The sequence below is a fragment of the Lathamus discolor genome, chromosome 2 (assembly GCF_037157495.1).
Source record: "Lathamus discolor isolate bLatDis1 chromosome 2, bLatDis1.hap1, whole genome shotgun sequence".
Taxonomy (NCBI): domain Eukaryota; kingdom Metazoa; phylum Chordata; class Aves; order Psittaciformes; family Psittacidae; genus Lathamus; species Lathamus discolor.
Genome location: NC_088885.1, coordinates 26,072,960 through 26,088,885, shown reverse-complemented (window position 1 = coordinate 26,088,885; position 15,926 = coordinate 26,072,960). Strand labels below are relative to the sequence as shown.

The 15,926-nt window shown below is 37.1% G+C and overlaps 1 protein-coding gene across 1 annotated transcript in view; it reads right to left on the bottom strand.

Annotated features, from left to right (window-relative positions):
* Positions 1-1,692: 1,692 nt before the first annotated feature.
* Positions 1,693-15,926, bottom strand: part of NXPH1 (neurexophilin 1) — a 145,741-nt gene continuing 131,507 nt past the window's right edge. The window contains exon 2 of the mRNA XM_065669214.1: positions 1,693-2,454. Within this exon, the coding sequence (XP_065525286.1) occupies positions 1,693-2,454 (762 nt within the window). The remainder of the gene's footprint in view (positions 2,455-15,926) is intronic.

The window sequence follows — 15,926 nt, the reverse complement described above, 5'->3', positions numbered from 1 at the left end:
GCACAAAACCCAAGCCAAACCAAAAACAAAACAACAAAAGCTATGAGCTTTTTGTTTATAGGAACAAAATGCCCTTGTGCCATCAAAAGGAATCTCTTCATTCCATAGAGATCTGTGCCTCAGAGAAGGCTAGAATTAAGGCAAAGACAGGCCTGTGTATATAGAGAGTGGCTGCATGTTTCCACACTTTTTAATGATAATAAATCATTTTAAACAAAGCCCTGCTCCTGTAATTTCTTATCTGAGTGGGGGCTGCCACTCAGGTTACCAAGATACTTCAGCAGTAACATCTGCTTGCTAGGAATAGGGACCAAGAAATTATTGTATATGTTATATGCCTATATGTATTTGCATACACACACACACACATACATATGCACATACATACATGCACACACACAAGTTTATAAATATATGCATATATATGTACATATGAGAGAGATAAGATTGAAAACCATGTCAGACTTGGAGTGCTATCCGCTTATCCATTTAAACTACTATCTACACAGGACGTATTGAAACTCAACTTTAAGATTTTTTATTTTTATGTACAGTTCACTTTTTTTCTGTGGAAAGAAAATATCTAAATACAGACAGACTGTAATGTTGTATATGTATAACTTTCAACAAGACTTTAGCTGAATAAATGCTTTGTACATAGTTCTGTCTTTTAATGGAGTTTACAGCTACATTGATAAAACGGATTCCTCATTTCCTTGATTGTTTGTAACCAATAACAAGCAGAGAGACAATTACAAGTTAATATTAATAAGCAGCTCAAATAACACTGGTTAAATTATGTACAATACAAACCATTCATACAAATGAAGACTAGGATATTGAATTTGTTACAATATTTTGTAATAAAGATAAGACAGCCACTTATAACTTACATGTTCTCCACCAGGCATTTTCCTCCTTAATTATCAGTTGCAGAATTTTTAAGTACCTTATTTGGCCTAAACTCAATCAGGTTTAAAGAATCAGAGATTAAAGAGTCAGATAAACATGAAACCAGAATATCTACCCACATGTAAATTCCAAATGTTTGCCCATCTTTACTAATAACAGGCTTGCTCCATGGAAAAAAGCCACCTAACACCACCTAGAATGTGCCTACTGTATGCTGGAAAAAAGTCACAATGTTTTGCTGTGTTCATATAATAAGGAATACTGAACTCTAGACACACAATTTTCCCATTTTGACAAGTGTTTACTCCTACAGTAGTATTTACCAGTACAGCTACTCCAAGCAATAGAATGCATGCATGGGGATCATTGATTGGTGTGTACCCAAGGGACTTTTGAAGAGATTTCCGTAACAGTCTGCATTAGAAACCATTTCCTATCTAATTAATCCATTTTGCTATCCTGAAACCTTACATATCAGAAAATGAAAGCTCTTTTAACAGGAATCTCAATAGATGTGAGATGAAAAGAGTGTGTGTCTCTGTATATGCGTATGGTTTTATTTCATATTGATAGTGATTTACAGCTAGACTGATACATGGAGCTGACTGGGCAAAAATTACATTAGATTATTTTCCACTAACATATTTGTAGCCATTTGACATCAGCAGCAGTAGGTAGACACATTCCAGGCAATAGATGTGGCCTTCCTCCTCGAAGTTACAGCCCTGTCATACGACCTTTTTTATTCCCCAGGCTTCAGTCTCAGACACGTGTTGGTCCTCACCCTGATGGGAAGTAGGGTGTGTCACTGTGGTAATTGTAATCAGGACACACCTTCTGTACTAATTTATAATCTGTACTATAAAAGGAAATGTAAATACAGATTACTTTAAAGGGCTTGGAGCAGAGCCATGACACATGACTCTGGGTCTGCTCCTGATAACAGGTTTTTGAAGGGTCATAGTTGCAGAGTGTGTTCTTGGTAGCCTTGTCAACCTTTTCATACTCGATTCGACAGTTAAAGGACTTGGAATCTTTGGCATCAATCACCGTCTGTTGTGCCAAGTCAAATTCCACTATTTTTGTAGGGGGCACTAGGCTCACAGATACATTCCCTTGACCAGTGGAGTTATGCCTGAAGTAAACACTAAATGTCCCATTGCCATGGTCAACGATTTTCCCAGTTATTAACAGATTTAGCTTCACAGTCTTGATGTTGGAATGAAAATCTCCCCAGCCAAACATTTTCTTAAATTTCCCAGTCTTGACAATGGGCCTTCTCTTTGCTCTGGGCCGAGGCTCTTGCAGGTCTGTGGAGTTCCTCAGCCAGTCCCAGAGATCTTGATCAGAATAAGTTTCTGGGGCATCGTATCGCAGGTCCAAATCTGTATCATTTTCCTTTCCACGAAAAGTCTGTGACAACAGTCGGCTGATGGACAAGTCTTTGCTACTTTCTGTCCATATGTGCTTTAGTGTGGATTTGGAGCTTCCTGATTTTAGAAGTTCTGTTTTCCCTCCATTTGTTAAATTTGCACAGGTAACCTGAAAAAGAAAGAAGGGAAGAAGAAAGAAAGGATATATTGAGATATGCAATACAAACCCCATCCTTCCCACCTGAGACCAAAATGATCAGATTTTAAAATCATAGGGGATTTTTTTTATTAAATTATATCTCTGTACCCAGTAAAACAAAATATAAATGTCCATTTTCTTCTTCTTTCCGAGTAGTTATTTCTTAATTCTCCTTTGTCAGTCTTTTACACTGGCCTTCAAATTTAATTTCAGCCATTCACATTATTCTTCAGCCTGTAAATCACTTCTGTTGCAATGCCGGTAAGTGATAAGTATGGAATGAATTACTGTAAAAACTAAGGTACACAGTCTATATGTGGCTTTCATTGGACATTTCTCGTTTCCAAGTGAAGTACTCTTGCATGAATATTCTCTCTGTAAAATGACTGTATCTTCCTCCATAAGAGTCACATTCATCTTCTTTTGCTGCCTCCAAAGCTTACTGTGAGGGTACTGTCTTGGTGGTGCCAGCCAGACCATGCTCAGAGTCCGTGTCATTATAAATCTAATAAAAGTAATATTTTTTTCCCACTACTTTTGTGAGTACACATTGGTCTGTGTTCATGACTAGGACCTTCAGTCACAACTACAGTATAAATAATAGAAAAATTAAAAACTCAATGAATTTTTTGTTGGCAACTCTACATACTGTGTGCTGTACCTTAATTAACGCAAGAGGAGTCAGTCTTTTCTTATAGTTCCTTATAAATTAGCTACTGATTTGCCTTGTCTGTAGCTAGCATGACATGCATTTTTTTTCCTCACTTATTCTTTCACATCTTCCTCCCCAAACCGAAAAGTGATGTGTGCAAGACAGAAAACCATTTACATACTTAGAATAAAAATAGGGCCATCAATTTAAAAGTGGTAATTAAAAAATCCTTCAAAACCACATTTTTAAAAAGACAAAAATCTTTCACCATGTTCCTACAAAATCCAAAACTTCAGACAGTTTTTCACATAATTTAGTGTAAGAATAATTTGTCTTATTTATATTTTTTCTCTTTGCTTTAATTGTGTGGAAAACAGAACAGACGCGGCTTCGCAGCTGTCTGACATGCAGCACTGCTAGAGAGCTCTGATGGAGCGTAACAGGGAGGGCTGGAATTGACAGAGACAACAGAGGATCGAAAGGGACCGACATCATCCTTAGTCCCATTCCCCTAAAAAATTCACACCAGACACTGCAACGTCTTTTGACATTTGATTCCTCTGAAGAGGCCAAGAAGTTTCATATTTTCCTTTTCATGGGTACAGAGGAGATTCTGAATATGCCTGGTTTATTCTTCTGTGTTCTGGCTCTGATTTACATGCTTCTATCTCAATTGCAGTTATATTTTCCTCTTCACTTAAAAATGAATCGAGTATATTCCCAACCCAGGAAACCCATTGGAAACCAGCTAGTATTTAAATCATGTCCCCTCTCTACTGGTACAACTGGAGTTATATGTCACAGAGGATATCTGTCACAGCATGGCCTTTTCATTTCCTAAAAATCATGAAATTGAAGCATGTTTTCATTAACTTTAGTACTTTTTCAAGGTCAGTTGAAGGTGCATACATAAAATCAGACTAAATTGTCTTAATACACTGATCAGATAGGAGGTATGCCCCCAGCCTTTTACAGTGAATAAATAGGTAAATAAATCTGACATCTCACACTATACCTCTCCAGAGCATTTCCGGTTGGTGGGCCAGTAAGTGTGATAGGTAAAATATGAGGTTTATTTGGGATTTTGCCAGAGATTACATCCTCCTCTTTTGAACAGAAGTAAGGATTAAAATACAGACTAGTATTTTGATAGCCAGTTAATAGCTGCATTTTAGCATCAGCACAGTGAGCTAGGAGAGAAGCTGTAATGAAATGCACTGGTGGTGGACTGGTTAATGAAGCAGCAATGAAGATGTCACAGGGAGAAAGAAAGAGACTCAAAATATAATTTTGCTCTGGCATATGGGGAAGGAGTACAGAATAAGAAAAGAAATGTGGATAAAAGGGAAAATGTGCCTGGGTATCATGAATCTGTCAGCCTGCTATGAATCTAAGTAGTTAGCCAGCAGAGCTAGTATACTTGTAATCTGTAGGTAGAATACAGATTACTTACCACTATATTTTTCTTTGTTCACAGCTGGTTCCTCCTTTGTTTTGCTTTCTGTATCCAGTGATTTACATTTCATAGGATTACAGTACAAATTCCATGTAACAAGATGCAATGGTATAGAAACCTTTTAAAAAGGAGGTTTCAGACGTATAAAACTGAACACCCAGGAAAGGAAGGAGGCATTTTCTGCAATAGTTGCTGGCTGACCCGACACATGCTTTTTTTGAAAGCCAGTGTATTTCATTAAAATGGATGATTCAGATTCCATGCATGCTATCCTGCTTCATACCTGATCTAACAAATACAATTGATTCTTACTATCATTGATTTTGAAATACCTGAAAGACTTCTGGTCGTGCAGTTAGCCCCAAGACCTCTGTGATTTACATTGTGGGTAACAGGGTGCATTCCTGATTGAAGGCCTGAACCTGCCCCCCCTGGTCAAATGTCTGTGTAAGCACTAGAAAAAAACAGCCTACAAGGGTTAATAAAAAAACTCTAGAATTCATTGCTCTTCACTAGCATTTTCCAGCCAACTGCTTTTTCATGTACTGTTAGTATACTATGTGCTATAGAAAGTGGCTATATGTATCCTCAGAGACTCACACGCCAAATAATACAGAGCACTGCTGTGTGATAGAATTTCTGCAAATGTAGCAGTTATTTACACATGAACTAACCCACAATATACTTCCATCTCTCTTCTTTCCAACACAAGACTGCAATAATACGGGAAAGATCATGCAAATCCATGAAATTTTGCACTTAGTGGTGTGAAAACTAGCTTATTGAAACATAGATCTATTTTAGTGGTGCATGAAAAAAAGACTCAATTTAAAATGGCAGCCCAAATTCTATGGTGGCATTTTTGTCCTCTGTCTTAAGTAGATTTGCATATAATTCAGAAACTTGGGTACTGTACCTTACCAGCATTTCCTATAAACAAATTTTCCTTCTTTTCCACACCCAAGTACCACTCCTAGATGATACATTAAGAAACCTGTACTGGGCCTGGCTAGGGTATAGTTAATTTTCTATAAGGCGCTGTGGTTAAGATTTTTTGACTCAAACACTTGTAGCATACTAATGTTGTAGCTCTTGCTGAAGAATGTTTGCACAGCATCAAGGGCTTCTCCATTTCTCTCTTTGCCCCTCAAGTGAATAGATTGGGGGGTTCACAGTAAGTTAGTAGGGGACCTGTACTGACCAAAGAGAGATTCCTTACCATATAACATCATGCTTAGCAAACAAAAGATAGAGAGGACTTTAGAGGGATTAACCACCTTTTGTTCAGGAACTGACTGAGCATCACTCTACCCATGGGAAGCAGTGAGTGTTGCCTATGCATTATTTCTCTGTCCTCTCCTCTCCTCTTCTTTCTTCTTCTCTTCCCTTCTCTACTCTTCTCTTCTTCCACTTACCCTTCATTTATTAAACATTTTTTTATCTTGAACCCAATTTTTCTTGCTTTTATTCTTCCTTTCCTCTTCCCCTGCTGCAGGAAGGGGAAGAAGTGAGCAAGCAGCTGTGTGGTGCTTAGCTGATGACCGGGATTAACCCACAATACTACAGGGCAATATATCTATACTGCAAAAGGTCTGAGAATGGGGATTTCCTCCCTTACTTCATAGCTAGAAAAGTGGTTTTGTGTTATTACGATGTCAGAAGCATCCATATACAACAATAGTAGAGAGCAAAAAGATTTAGAAATGCTTATCCAATGCTACAAATATCCGTGGAACATCACCCAGTAAGCCCAGGAGACTGACCTTTGGTTTCAGTCTTGTGCTTTTAATGGAAAGTATGAATTTCCACTACCTAATAAAGTTTACTGATACCATAAACATACCAGGAGCTGACTCCCTGGTAACTCATTTCTAGTGAATAATTACAAATTGTTATTCCATTTCTTGTTCTGCTTCTAGGACAGAGCAAAGACAGTGGTTTTACTGGGCACAATATCCCAAAGCATCATTAAAAAAGACATAGGAACAGACCTGTAATTCAATTTTTACTCCATCATTTTTACATCATTCTGTGTCTTCCTTTTTGCAGGTGAAGAAGTTTTTATGATGATGTTTAACATCATTAAATGTATTCTTATGAATATGTGCAGTTCATTTAGGACTAAAGGATGGGCAGTTTATTTGTCTCAGAAATTTTCAAGTTCTCTTTCAAGATGCTGAGCCCTGAATTCTCTGTCAGGCCAAACCTGAATATTTGGAACAGAGAAAAAAAGTTGGAAAAGCATCTTGGGAAGCCATGAAGGCCTCAAGTGGTGATTTAGGACCCCTTCTCAGTGTAAAATCAACCATAGTTATTTAACATTAATTTAAGACTGATTAATTTGAGATTTTAAAAAGTAGTCATTCAAAGAGGTACAGAATGCCTCTTGATTTCTCACTATTTTTCTTTCATTCTAGCTCTATTACAGTTCATTACCTATAATTATAGTTTGGTTTAGAAATTATGTATTTATTTCTCTGAATGTAAGACTACTTGAGGGCAAATAAAAACGTAAACAAACAATCTAATCCTCAAGGTAGAAAATCTCTCTCTTCAGGTAAATAGCTAATCAAATCCAAGATTGGCTTCGCTGGCATAGCATTGTCAGAATTTGGCAGCACTGTGTTTGTACATGCTCTGCATAAAAGAATTCAGAATTTTGTTTTCTCTGTCAGATATCTCAGATGCAGCATAGGTAGGAGAGTACTGATGAACAAAAATATAAGCTGGACCATTATCAAGGCAGGACAGCACTCAGAAAATTTTAGCTAGATCCTGTTTCTTCATATTAATCCTGTTAATGCAATGGGTGGATGAAAATCTGGGTATACTTTACTGTTCTACTTTTGATATAATTTTCTTCTATACCTGTCTAGACACTACAAAGTTACTAGTGGCATATAAATGTTTTATTTAGTGAATAATTTCCAGACAAGTCAAAGCCAATATTCTACAGAAATAAAGAAACTGAGAATTAAAGTTGAGATATGATTATAACAATAAAATACAGTGAAGGATTTGTACCTGTTGCAAACTGACACTTCAGAAAGGGAAGACAAACATGGAAAACTACATGGATTGATATTTCATAGAAATAGACCCCTCGGGTTTTAACTTAAAAGCCTTTTTAATACATGACATGAAAAGAATAAGGATGTACGTTAGTTGTTCAAAAAATGCAAACTCAGATGAATCTGATAAATCCTGACCTACTGTGTCAAAGAAGAACACAAAAGGAGCTCTGGAGGACCAAACCAAAGACTTATTTAGAAAAGCATCCTGTCTGCAGTAGCAGCTATAAGAGATGCCTGGAGAAGAGCAAGAGCATGGTAAGCATATGATAGTCCCTTAGTATTTTCCCAGTTGTCAAATACTGATGGATTCCTCTGCCAGATATTGTTTCTGTATGTTTTCTACTTCAGTAACTCTCAGTAGACTGCTCTTCTGTGCATTTGTCTACTCTGACCTTTTGTAAATTTTTAACCTCCATAATTTCCTTCAGCAATGATTTTTCACAGCTCTATTCCCTCTCGTTGTTTTGAACCTGGCTCCTGACACCTTCTTTGGAGAACCCTTTGTCCTCCAGATGAAAAATTCTGTCTCTATCCAAAATTGCCATGCTCCTTCTTGCTTTTATTTGCTGCTGTACATATTTTTTTCTACAAATATCACTGAGTGCAAAATTTGATGATTTCTATCCTGCTTCTAGACTACCAGAACATGCCTCAGCTATATCTATTCATAGTAGTAAGCAAATATTGATCACTTTTTCTAGCCTTGAGTACCAGCCTCGTTGGTCTCACAATTAGTCTGTTGTATAGAAGCTATTCTATACCTATACCTTTAGATTTTCTTTTTGTCCTTCTCTGAAACATCCTTGATTCTGCTCCCAGTTCTATCTTTAGGATAAGGAGACCAGAATGGCATACAGAATTCAAGATGTGGCAGAACAACGTTCTTGTATGGTGGCAAATGTGTTTTTTTTTTTTTTATTCATTCTTTTTTCTTTACTAATTCATAATATTTCATTTGGTTTTCATCACTAATGAGCACTGAACTGATGCTTGCAGAGAGCTGTCATAACCCCAGAATCTCAATACCATTTATGTAATGAAGCTGGGATTTTATTTTTCCCCATGCGTTTCACATTACATTTACTCCCACAGAATTTAATTCCTTAATTTTCTGCCTATTTACTACTTCTGGTAAGATCTTTCTATCATTCTTCACTGTTGGCTCTTATCTTTTCTACTCTAAAATATTTCATCACCAACAAACTTTCTCATTCACCTTTCCCAGGTCGTTTGCAAATGCAGTGAACAGCAGAGGTCCTTCCACAAACCCTGCAGAATCTGTATGGTGACTCCCTTTAACTACTGACCATAAAAAAAGATGCATCTCTAGTTTTCAACAATATTTTGTAAGCTAATCACTTTCAAGCACAAGAAAATTGATATTTTGTCACAGAAAAACAGAGGGAAGGTAATTTTTTAATTTTTTTTACTATCTTAAAGCTAGGAAATTGAACTTAATACACACTGTTACAGCAATTTTTGTGTAAATCTACCTTAATGTAGTAGTTTATCCTAGTTAGCAATGTAGTAGTTTATCCCAGTCGGCAACTAAGTACCACACAGCCACTTGCTCACTCTGTCCCTCAACCCCAGTGGAATAAGGAGGAGAATCATAAGAAGATAAAGCACTTGGGTTGAGATAAGAAGAGTTGATTAATGGAAAAAAAATAATAATAATAGAATCACAGAATGGTTTGTGTTGGAAGGTACCTTAATGATCATCTGGTTCCAATCCCCCTGCCATGGGCAGGGACACCTTCCACTAGACCATGTTGCGCAAAGACCTGTCCAACCTGGCCTTGAACACTTCCAGGGATGGGGCATCTTCTACTTGCCTGGGCAGCCTGTGTCAGTGTCTCATCACCCTCATAGTAAAGAATATTTTCCTAATATTTAATCAAAATTTACCTTCTTTCAATTTAAAGCCATTCCACTTTGTTCTGTCACTATATGCCTTTGTAAGACAAGTCACTTCCCAGCTTTCTTGTAGGCCTCCTTTAAGTATTGGAAGACTACTCTAAGGTCTCCCCTGAGCCTTTTCTTCTCCAAGCTGAACAAGCCCTACTCTCTAAGCCTGTCCAATAACAACAACAACAACAATAATAAATGATACTAGGAAAGAGAGAGAAATAAAACTTAAGCAGGGCATGCACATTACAATTGCTTACTACCTGCTGACCAATACCTAGCCCATCCCTGAGCAGCTATTGACAGCATCTACCAGCCAAGTCCTCCCAGTTTATATACTAGTCATGAAGTTCTGTGGTTTGAAATATCCCTTTGGCTAGTTTGGGTCAGGTGTCCTGTCCCTGCTCCCTCCCACCTTCTTGTGCCCCTCCTCACTGGAAAAACATGAGAGACTGAGAAGTCCTTGATCAGGGTAAGTGCTACTTAGCAACAACTAAAACAATGGTGTATTATCAGTACTATTCTCAGACTAAAGCCAAAACACAGCACTGCACCAGCTACCAGGAAGAAAATTAACTATATCCCAGCTGAAATTAGGACACTGAAGACTCATAAAATCAGTTTATCATCTGGGCTCAGCTCAGCTTTGTATTCTTTATTTTTTTAGTTTTAATCTATGAGACATCATGGTTGTTTTGAATGGGCCTTGTTAGAAAGAAAATGTGGCTACCTGACCTTTTTTCATCATTCACACAACAGAGGTTATGCAAGGCCAGAAGCTGACATAAATTCAGCTGATGACAGCTGATATAAATTCAGTGAAACATGAATATCATTGAAACTAAAGTGCCTATATCAGTTGATATCTTTTTGAGACCTGACTAAGAATCAAAGAATAACTAAAAGATTTTTACCCACAGAAAGATCAGGACACTAATAAAATAGTAGATATACTGCTTTGTTTAGGGACATTATAATTCTTAACAGGTGTTGATCATAAAATATGAATATATTGCAGTGGGCTGTTCTGCTAAAGAAAAATAGCTAGCAAAAGTTACAGTTTTACACTGCTCTTCTACACAGTATAAGTTGCCTATGATAAATAAGTCTGAAAACTAGGAAGTCTCAAATAATATTCAGGAAGTGCGAAGGTCATAAAACACTTTCAATGTCTGGTTTCTGGTGAGAATACTTAAGAATTACCGTGTCAAATTTCACTTTAGGGTCTCATATCCTCTCCCTCGCATTCATGTTGACTGTGGGCTAAGCTGTGACAGTGCCACAACTCCTAGGAATGTTAACAGACTCATGAAGGAAAGTGGTGGTCTGCCACATGTTAGGAAAGAGAACATGTTCTGTGCCATCCGCAGATCAATTCATTCACCTGGAATTCAGATCTTAGGTGTAAACTTTTTATCTAGGCTTATTCCATAATCAAATGAGAAACAGAATGATGTCCTCTGTCTCCATGAGGTATTGATGAACCTTCAAGGGTTGAATAAATGTTCTCCATCTAGACGCTTAAGAGTAAGCAAGAAAAATCTGATCTACAGTGTATAGTTTGCCCTGGAGAGAACACCATGGAGAGAGCACGAAGGCTGAAGACTGGAAGCAGCAGAGCTACTGCTGTGACTAACCACTTTCTGAAATGCCTTAGTTGTGTTCAAGTCCACTGCTACCCATATATCTCTAAGCACGCTCAAGCTAGTGCTGTGTTACTCATTCAGCAAGGTGTGCGGACTTCCTAGTACTTCCTAGTATTGTTCCTCCTTTTAGATAGACAAAATTTCCCACCTGGAGTTTTCCTTTCAGAAACAGTGTGCAGCTTTGTGTTCTGTTATCTCTGGGGTTTGATTAAGTCAGACAAACCATTTTCACAGGTATTTAGAGTCTGAAAGACTAGGCTTCTTGAGCTTGTCCTGATCACTAGAAACTACAAAAATGTTTACTAAGCAGGATTTTAAAGTGTTTAGTCATCTAAAGATAGTTACACACTTGAAAACAATCAGTCTTAGACTGTAATTATGGAGACATTTCTTCTGGTAGTAGTGCCCTAGCTGATATTTTTCTCTTGTTTTAATCTGCTTCACTTTGCCAGTGCTGCCCTCTCAGCTGTGCCAGTACAGCTGCTTATAAGAACACATGACTTTCTTTTTCCTTTCACAAACTGCCAGAGTGGAAATCAGACTCAGAATTAAACATCCAGGCTCCTCTAAGTGCCTGGAGAAGACTTGTTATTTTGAACCAAGAACCAAAACCAAGGTAGGAAGTGATGAAAAGCCAGCCCTAAGAAATGTTCCATCGTTTCCCTGGAAAGCAGGGGTGAAGACAGGAACTGCTGTCACTCTTGCTTTTCAAAGAAGGAATCTCATTGGTTTTCCTTCAAAGATGCAGCTCCTAGAGTAAAAAGCAACTGCTTGTTATCATCCATTTGAATCAAGAGCTTGCAAACATTATCAAGTCAAACCAAAAGTCCATCTAGTCCTGTACCATGTATACAACAATGGCTAAAAGCTGGGTTTTGACAAGAAATTTAATATCAGGGAAAGAATATACTATATCTGCCAGAAAATCTTTCCCATCTTGAAGGCTTTGCAGTTCAAGGACTTCTTAAAGTGGTTTTGTGGCTATAAATTTTGTAATTTTCAACAAATATCACTTAGAACTTGCCTGTTTCTCTCTTCCAGCAAATAAATACCCTGCAACCAGTAGTTCCACTTCTTCAATTCAGACTGTCTGAGGAACCTTCTCCTCCTGTTTGTTTTGATCACCACCTAGCTTTAGTTGATGCCACCGACATTCTGGTCCAGCAGGCAACAACAAAAGGTAGTAAGGCAGCAGCATTTTTCCTGGAGGGCTCAGGCAGAAACCTGGATACTTAGGCCAGGCAAAGCTTAACTGTGTGGCTGGCATTGGAGGAGCTTCCAGGTCCAAAAAAAGGCAATGTTGTCTGAATTACAGGTACTTTGGGAATTAAGCTGTCAATGGGAATCTTTAAACTGTGGGTTTGGAATGCATACAAAATGTATGGACTCTCTCATCTCAATCTGTGGGCCAAATCTGTGGGACCCACTACTAAAGTCAATCGTGAAAATCCTAGAGAAGCAGAAGGATGAATGTGGTGTGCTGTTACATAGCTTGATTTCATTTTCTTGTCTAGTTAAGGCAGAACAGAAGGTGTTTAGTTTATAAAACATAACTTCTCTTCAATTTAGAAAACATTATACTTTCCCATAGAATAGTCTGTGAACTGAAGGACCAAATGACTGACAATAAACTCTGAAAATCTTCACATTACAATTTCACAGCTTTCTGCTTTTTGCCTTAAAAGTGAAGGTATTCAGCCCGAATATTTCTAATGGTGGAGATGCAAGTGAATTTATAAAGATTTGGAAAAGGATTGAAATATAACAGTATGAAATATCCTATTAACTCTTGCCCTACGTTTTACATTTTTACAAAGAATTTAAACTAAACTCTTGAAGTCTGCTGCCTATGTTGTCATTAAAGATTTTTTACTTCAGTGGATTATGACTTTTGAAATTCACCCCGTCTCTGTTCAGTGAGGGATTAAACTTCCATGGAATAAATTAAATTGGGCTAGAAATGTCTAACAGAGTTTTAAGACCCCCTATATTATGCCAGTATCACAGAGTGCTGCTAACTTTGAAATGAAAGTCTAGCTAGGTAAATAAATTTTGTCAAGGATATATTGTTCTCATTCCACATTCCTATAAGCCTCCTTTTATTAATTTTGCTTTGCCATTTTCTGCATACATGTAGAAAGCAATATTAAATAAAATTAAATTTTATATGAAAGGCCACAGAGCAACATTTTAATCAAAATTTGCACTGCAGTTTGCTTTATATATAACACATGGAAGAAAGTCCATTTTTATATGGGTAGATACATCTTCTTAAGAAAGTGAAAAAGACTATAATGTGTGGTATCTTGGTACTGCCTAATGGACAAAGCCACCATGCACTTTTGACATGCTCTATTAGTATTACTCATTTTCATACAGTTTCAGATCATCCGCCGTTAATGTAAAAGTGTAATATTAAAATACTTCCACATTTTACCCAAATAGTTTGTTGCTTGTGTGTCTGATACCATATTTTCCCAAAGAAAATAGTTAGGATGTTGATACAACTGAGTCACTTTCTATGTAGCTATTCATTGGTGCATTCTAGAAACGTGAATTTGAACAAAGATGTCTTTTGAGGAGATTTAACTCCCACTGTTCTTGGCAGAGTGTACATTTCCACACAAATGAATTGTATATTTGTATGAGATGCACATAAAATACAAAAAAGAGCTTGCACAAGTATAAAAAATTCTATTGCAAAAGTATAGATTCCTTTCATTAAAATTGCCTGGTTTTCACTATAAGTTATTGATTAACTACAAACAGCCAAATACTTCAGGAAAGGCATTTGAAAAGCACAGAGGAGGCCATTCTAAGGTTCAATTGGAGTTTGGCATAAAAATGCTTTTATGCCTTCATCTTCACCTTCTGCCCTTGCGAGATATGTATGCTTTCTGTTCAGGAATCTTCTGTGATCACGAAGCAGAAGGTTTCCTTCTCTTTGAATTTCATCCAGAAACAGAAATATATTCCAAGATCCAGCAAAATTTATTATTGATACAAAGCTGAACATGACTCTACTGTTGCTGTACATTTGCTCATTCAGGCATGCAGGCAAACCAGGTAGTCTCAGAAAAGTACTACCCTCATTTGCTTACATAGTTGTTTTTTCTGTGACTCTGGGCAGAGATATCACAAGAGACCTATTATGTCATTAAGAGTCACATTAATATGTCATTATGTCACATTTACATAGTACTAGAAGGGAATGTCATATACCAATTTCTCTACTTCTTGTAAACTAGTAATATTAATTCAATATAGTAATTCTTTGTAATGATTATTCCTGAACCACACAGACCAGTTTTTAGGTCTGTGGTACCTTGCTGAACTGATCTAAACATACATTGTGAGGGAACTAACACAGCCAAACAAAACAGAGCAGAATACCCAATAGAAAATCAAAATTGTCTGTGGCTGATAGTAGCCTTGCATTCTCTTCCTGCAACAGTATCACACCTAATTAAAAGTGAAAAGTAATAGCCAGCAGGACTAACCAAATTCCACATGCAAATATCTGTCTCAAGAGAGCCATGGACCAATTGCTAATACTATCACTAAGGTCATTAATTTAAATTGAGATGAGTTACGAGTCCTTTAGGCATTGACACATAAGTTGAAGGAGGTTATTCATTGCTAAGTTTTTCACAGTGAAATTAAAAACTCAGGAAGAAAATACATGAACATTGCTTCAGCACACTGATTTCCAGGATAATAATCAGTGCTTCAGCTTGTAGACCAGGAGTACTCTCCTATAACATGTAGTAGTTCTAATGCTTTAAATTCATATCACGATGTACTGAAGCAAGTTGAATGCAAGGCAGTTCAAGGTCAAGCAAACTGACATCTTTGGGATTTTACCATGCTGACTTGTGCCAAGCACCTTTAAATTACAGAAAGACTCTTTTTTCAACTAAGACTTGAGCATAGGTTTCATAAACCCTTCCAGACTTCAGAAAAGGTCCAAACATTTCTAGTTAGCAAGAAATATTAACTAAGTTTTTAAACGGAAATACTGGAGGCCTATAGCACTGGTTATACTAGTGCAAATGCAGTGCATTCTTAGTTTGCCATTTCTTCAGCTCACCTTAAAACACACTCCAGTACCTTGATCTATAACTATATTTCTAGTCAGGGTGACTAGAAGAAATGTAGTCTTTACAGGCAAATTATAATGGGCTGCTGTACACCTATGAACTTTCTTTTCTCCAAATGCTGATGGCTGAAATATTTTAAGTTGCACAGTAACAGAATGACTGCAGGGTAATAAAATAGTGCTGGCATTATATTACTTTTCCTACATGAAGAATAAAACCATAAAATTTATCATTCTGACCTTGTATCACAAGGACCTCTCAGATAGGTAAAAAAAGGCAACTGGCCTATCAAAATGGGCTTAGGCTACAAGGATATCTGCAAAGTGTGTTTTCCAGAAGTTTTTTGAAATTTAAAGAAAACATAGGAGTCTGAAAAAATAGGATGGAATACTTACAGATTTGGGCTTTATTCAACAGCATGTTTTCATATTCTTAAAGTATAAAAAAATTACGGTTCAGGGAGAATCAGACATTATTTGTCCCACATCTGCATGATTTAGGAAATGTAGTGTTACTGAAAATGCATAGAGAAACAGGAACTTTCCATTCCAAGTTCCAGAGAACCTTCATCTTTTGATACTGGTGTCCATTCTGCTCTGACCTTAG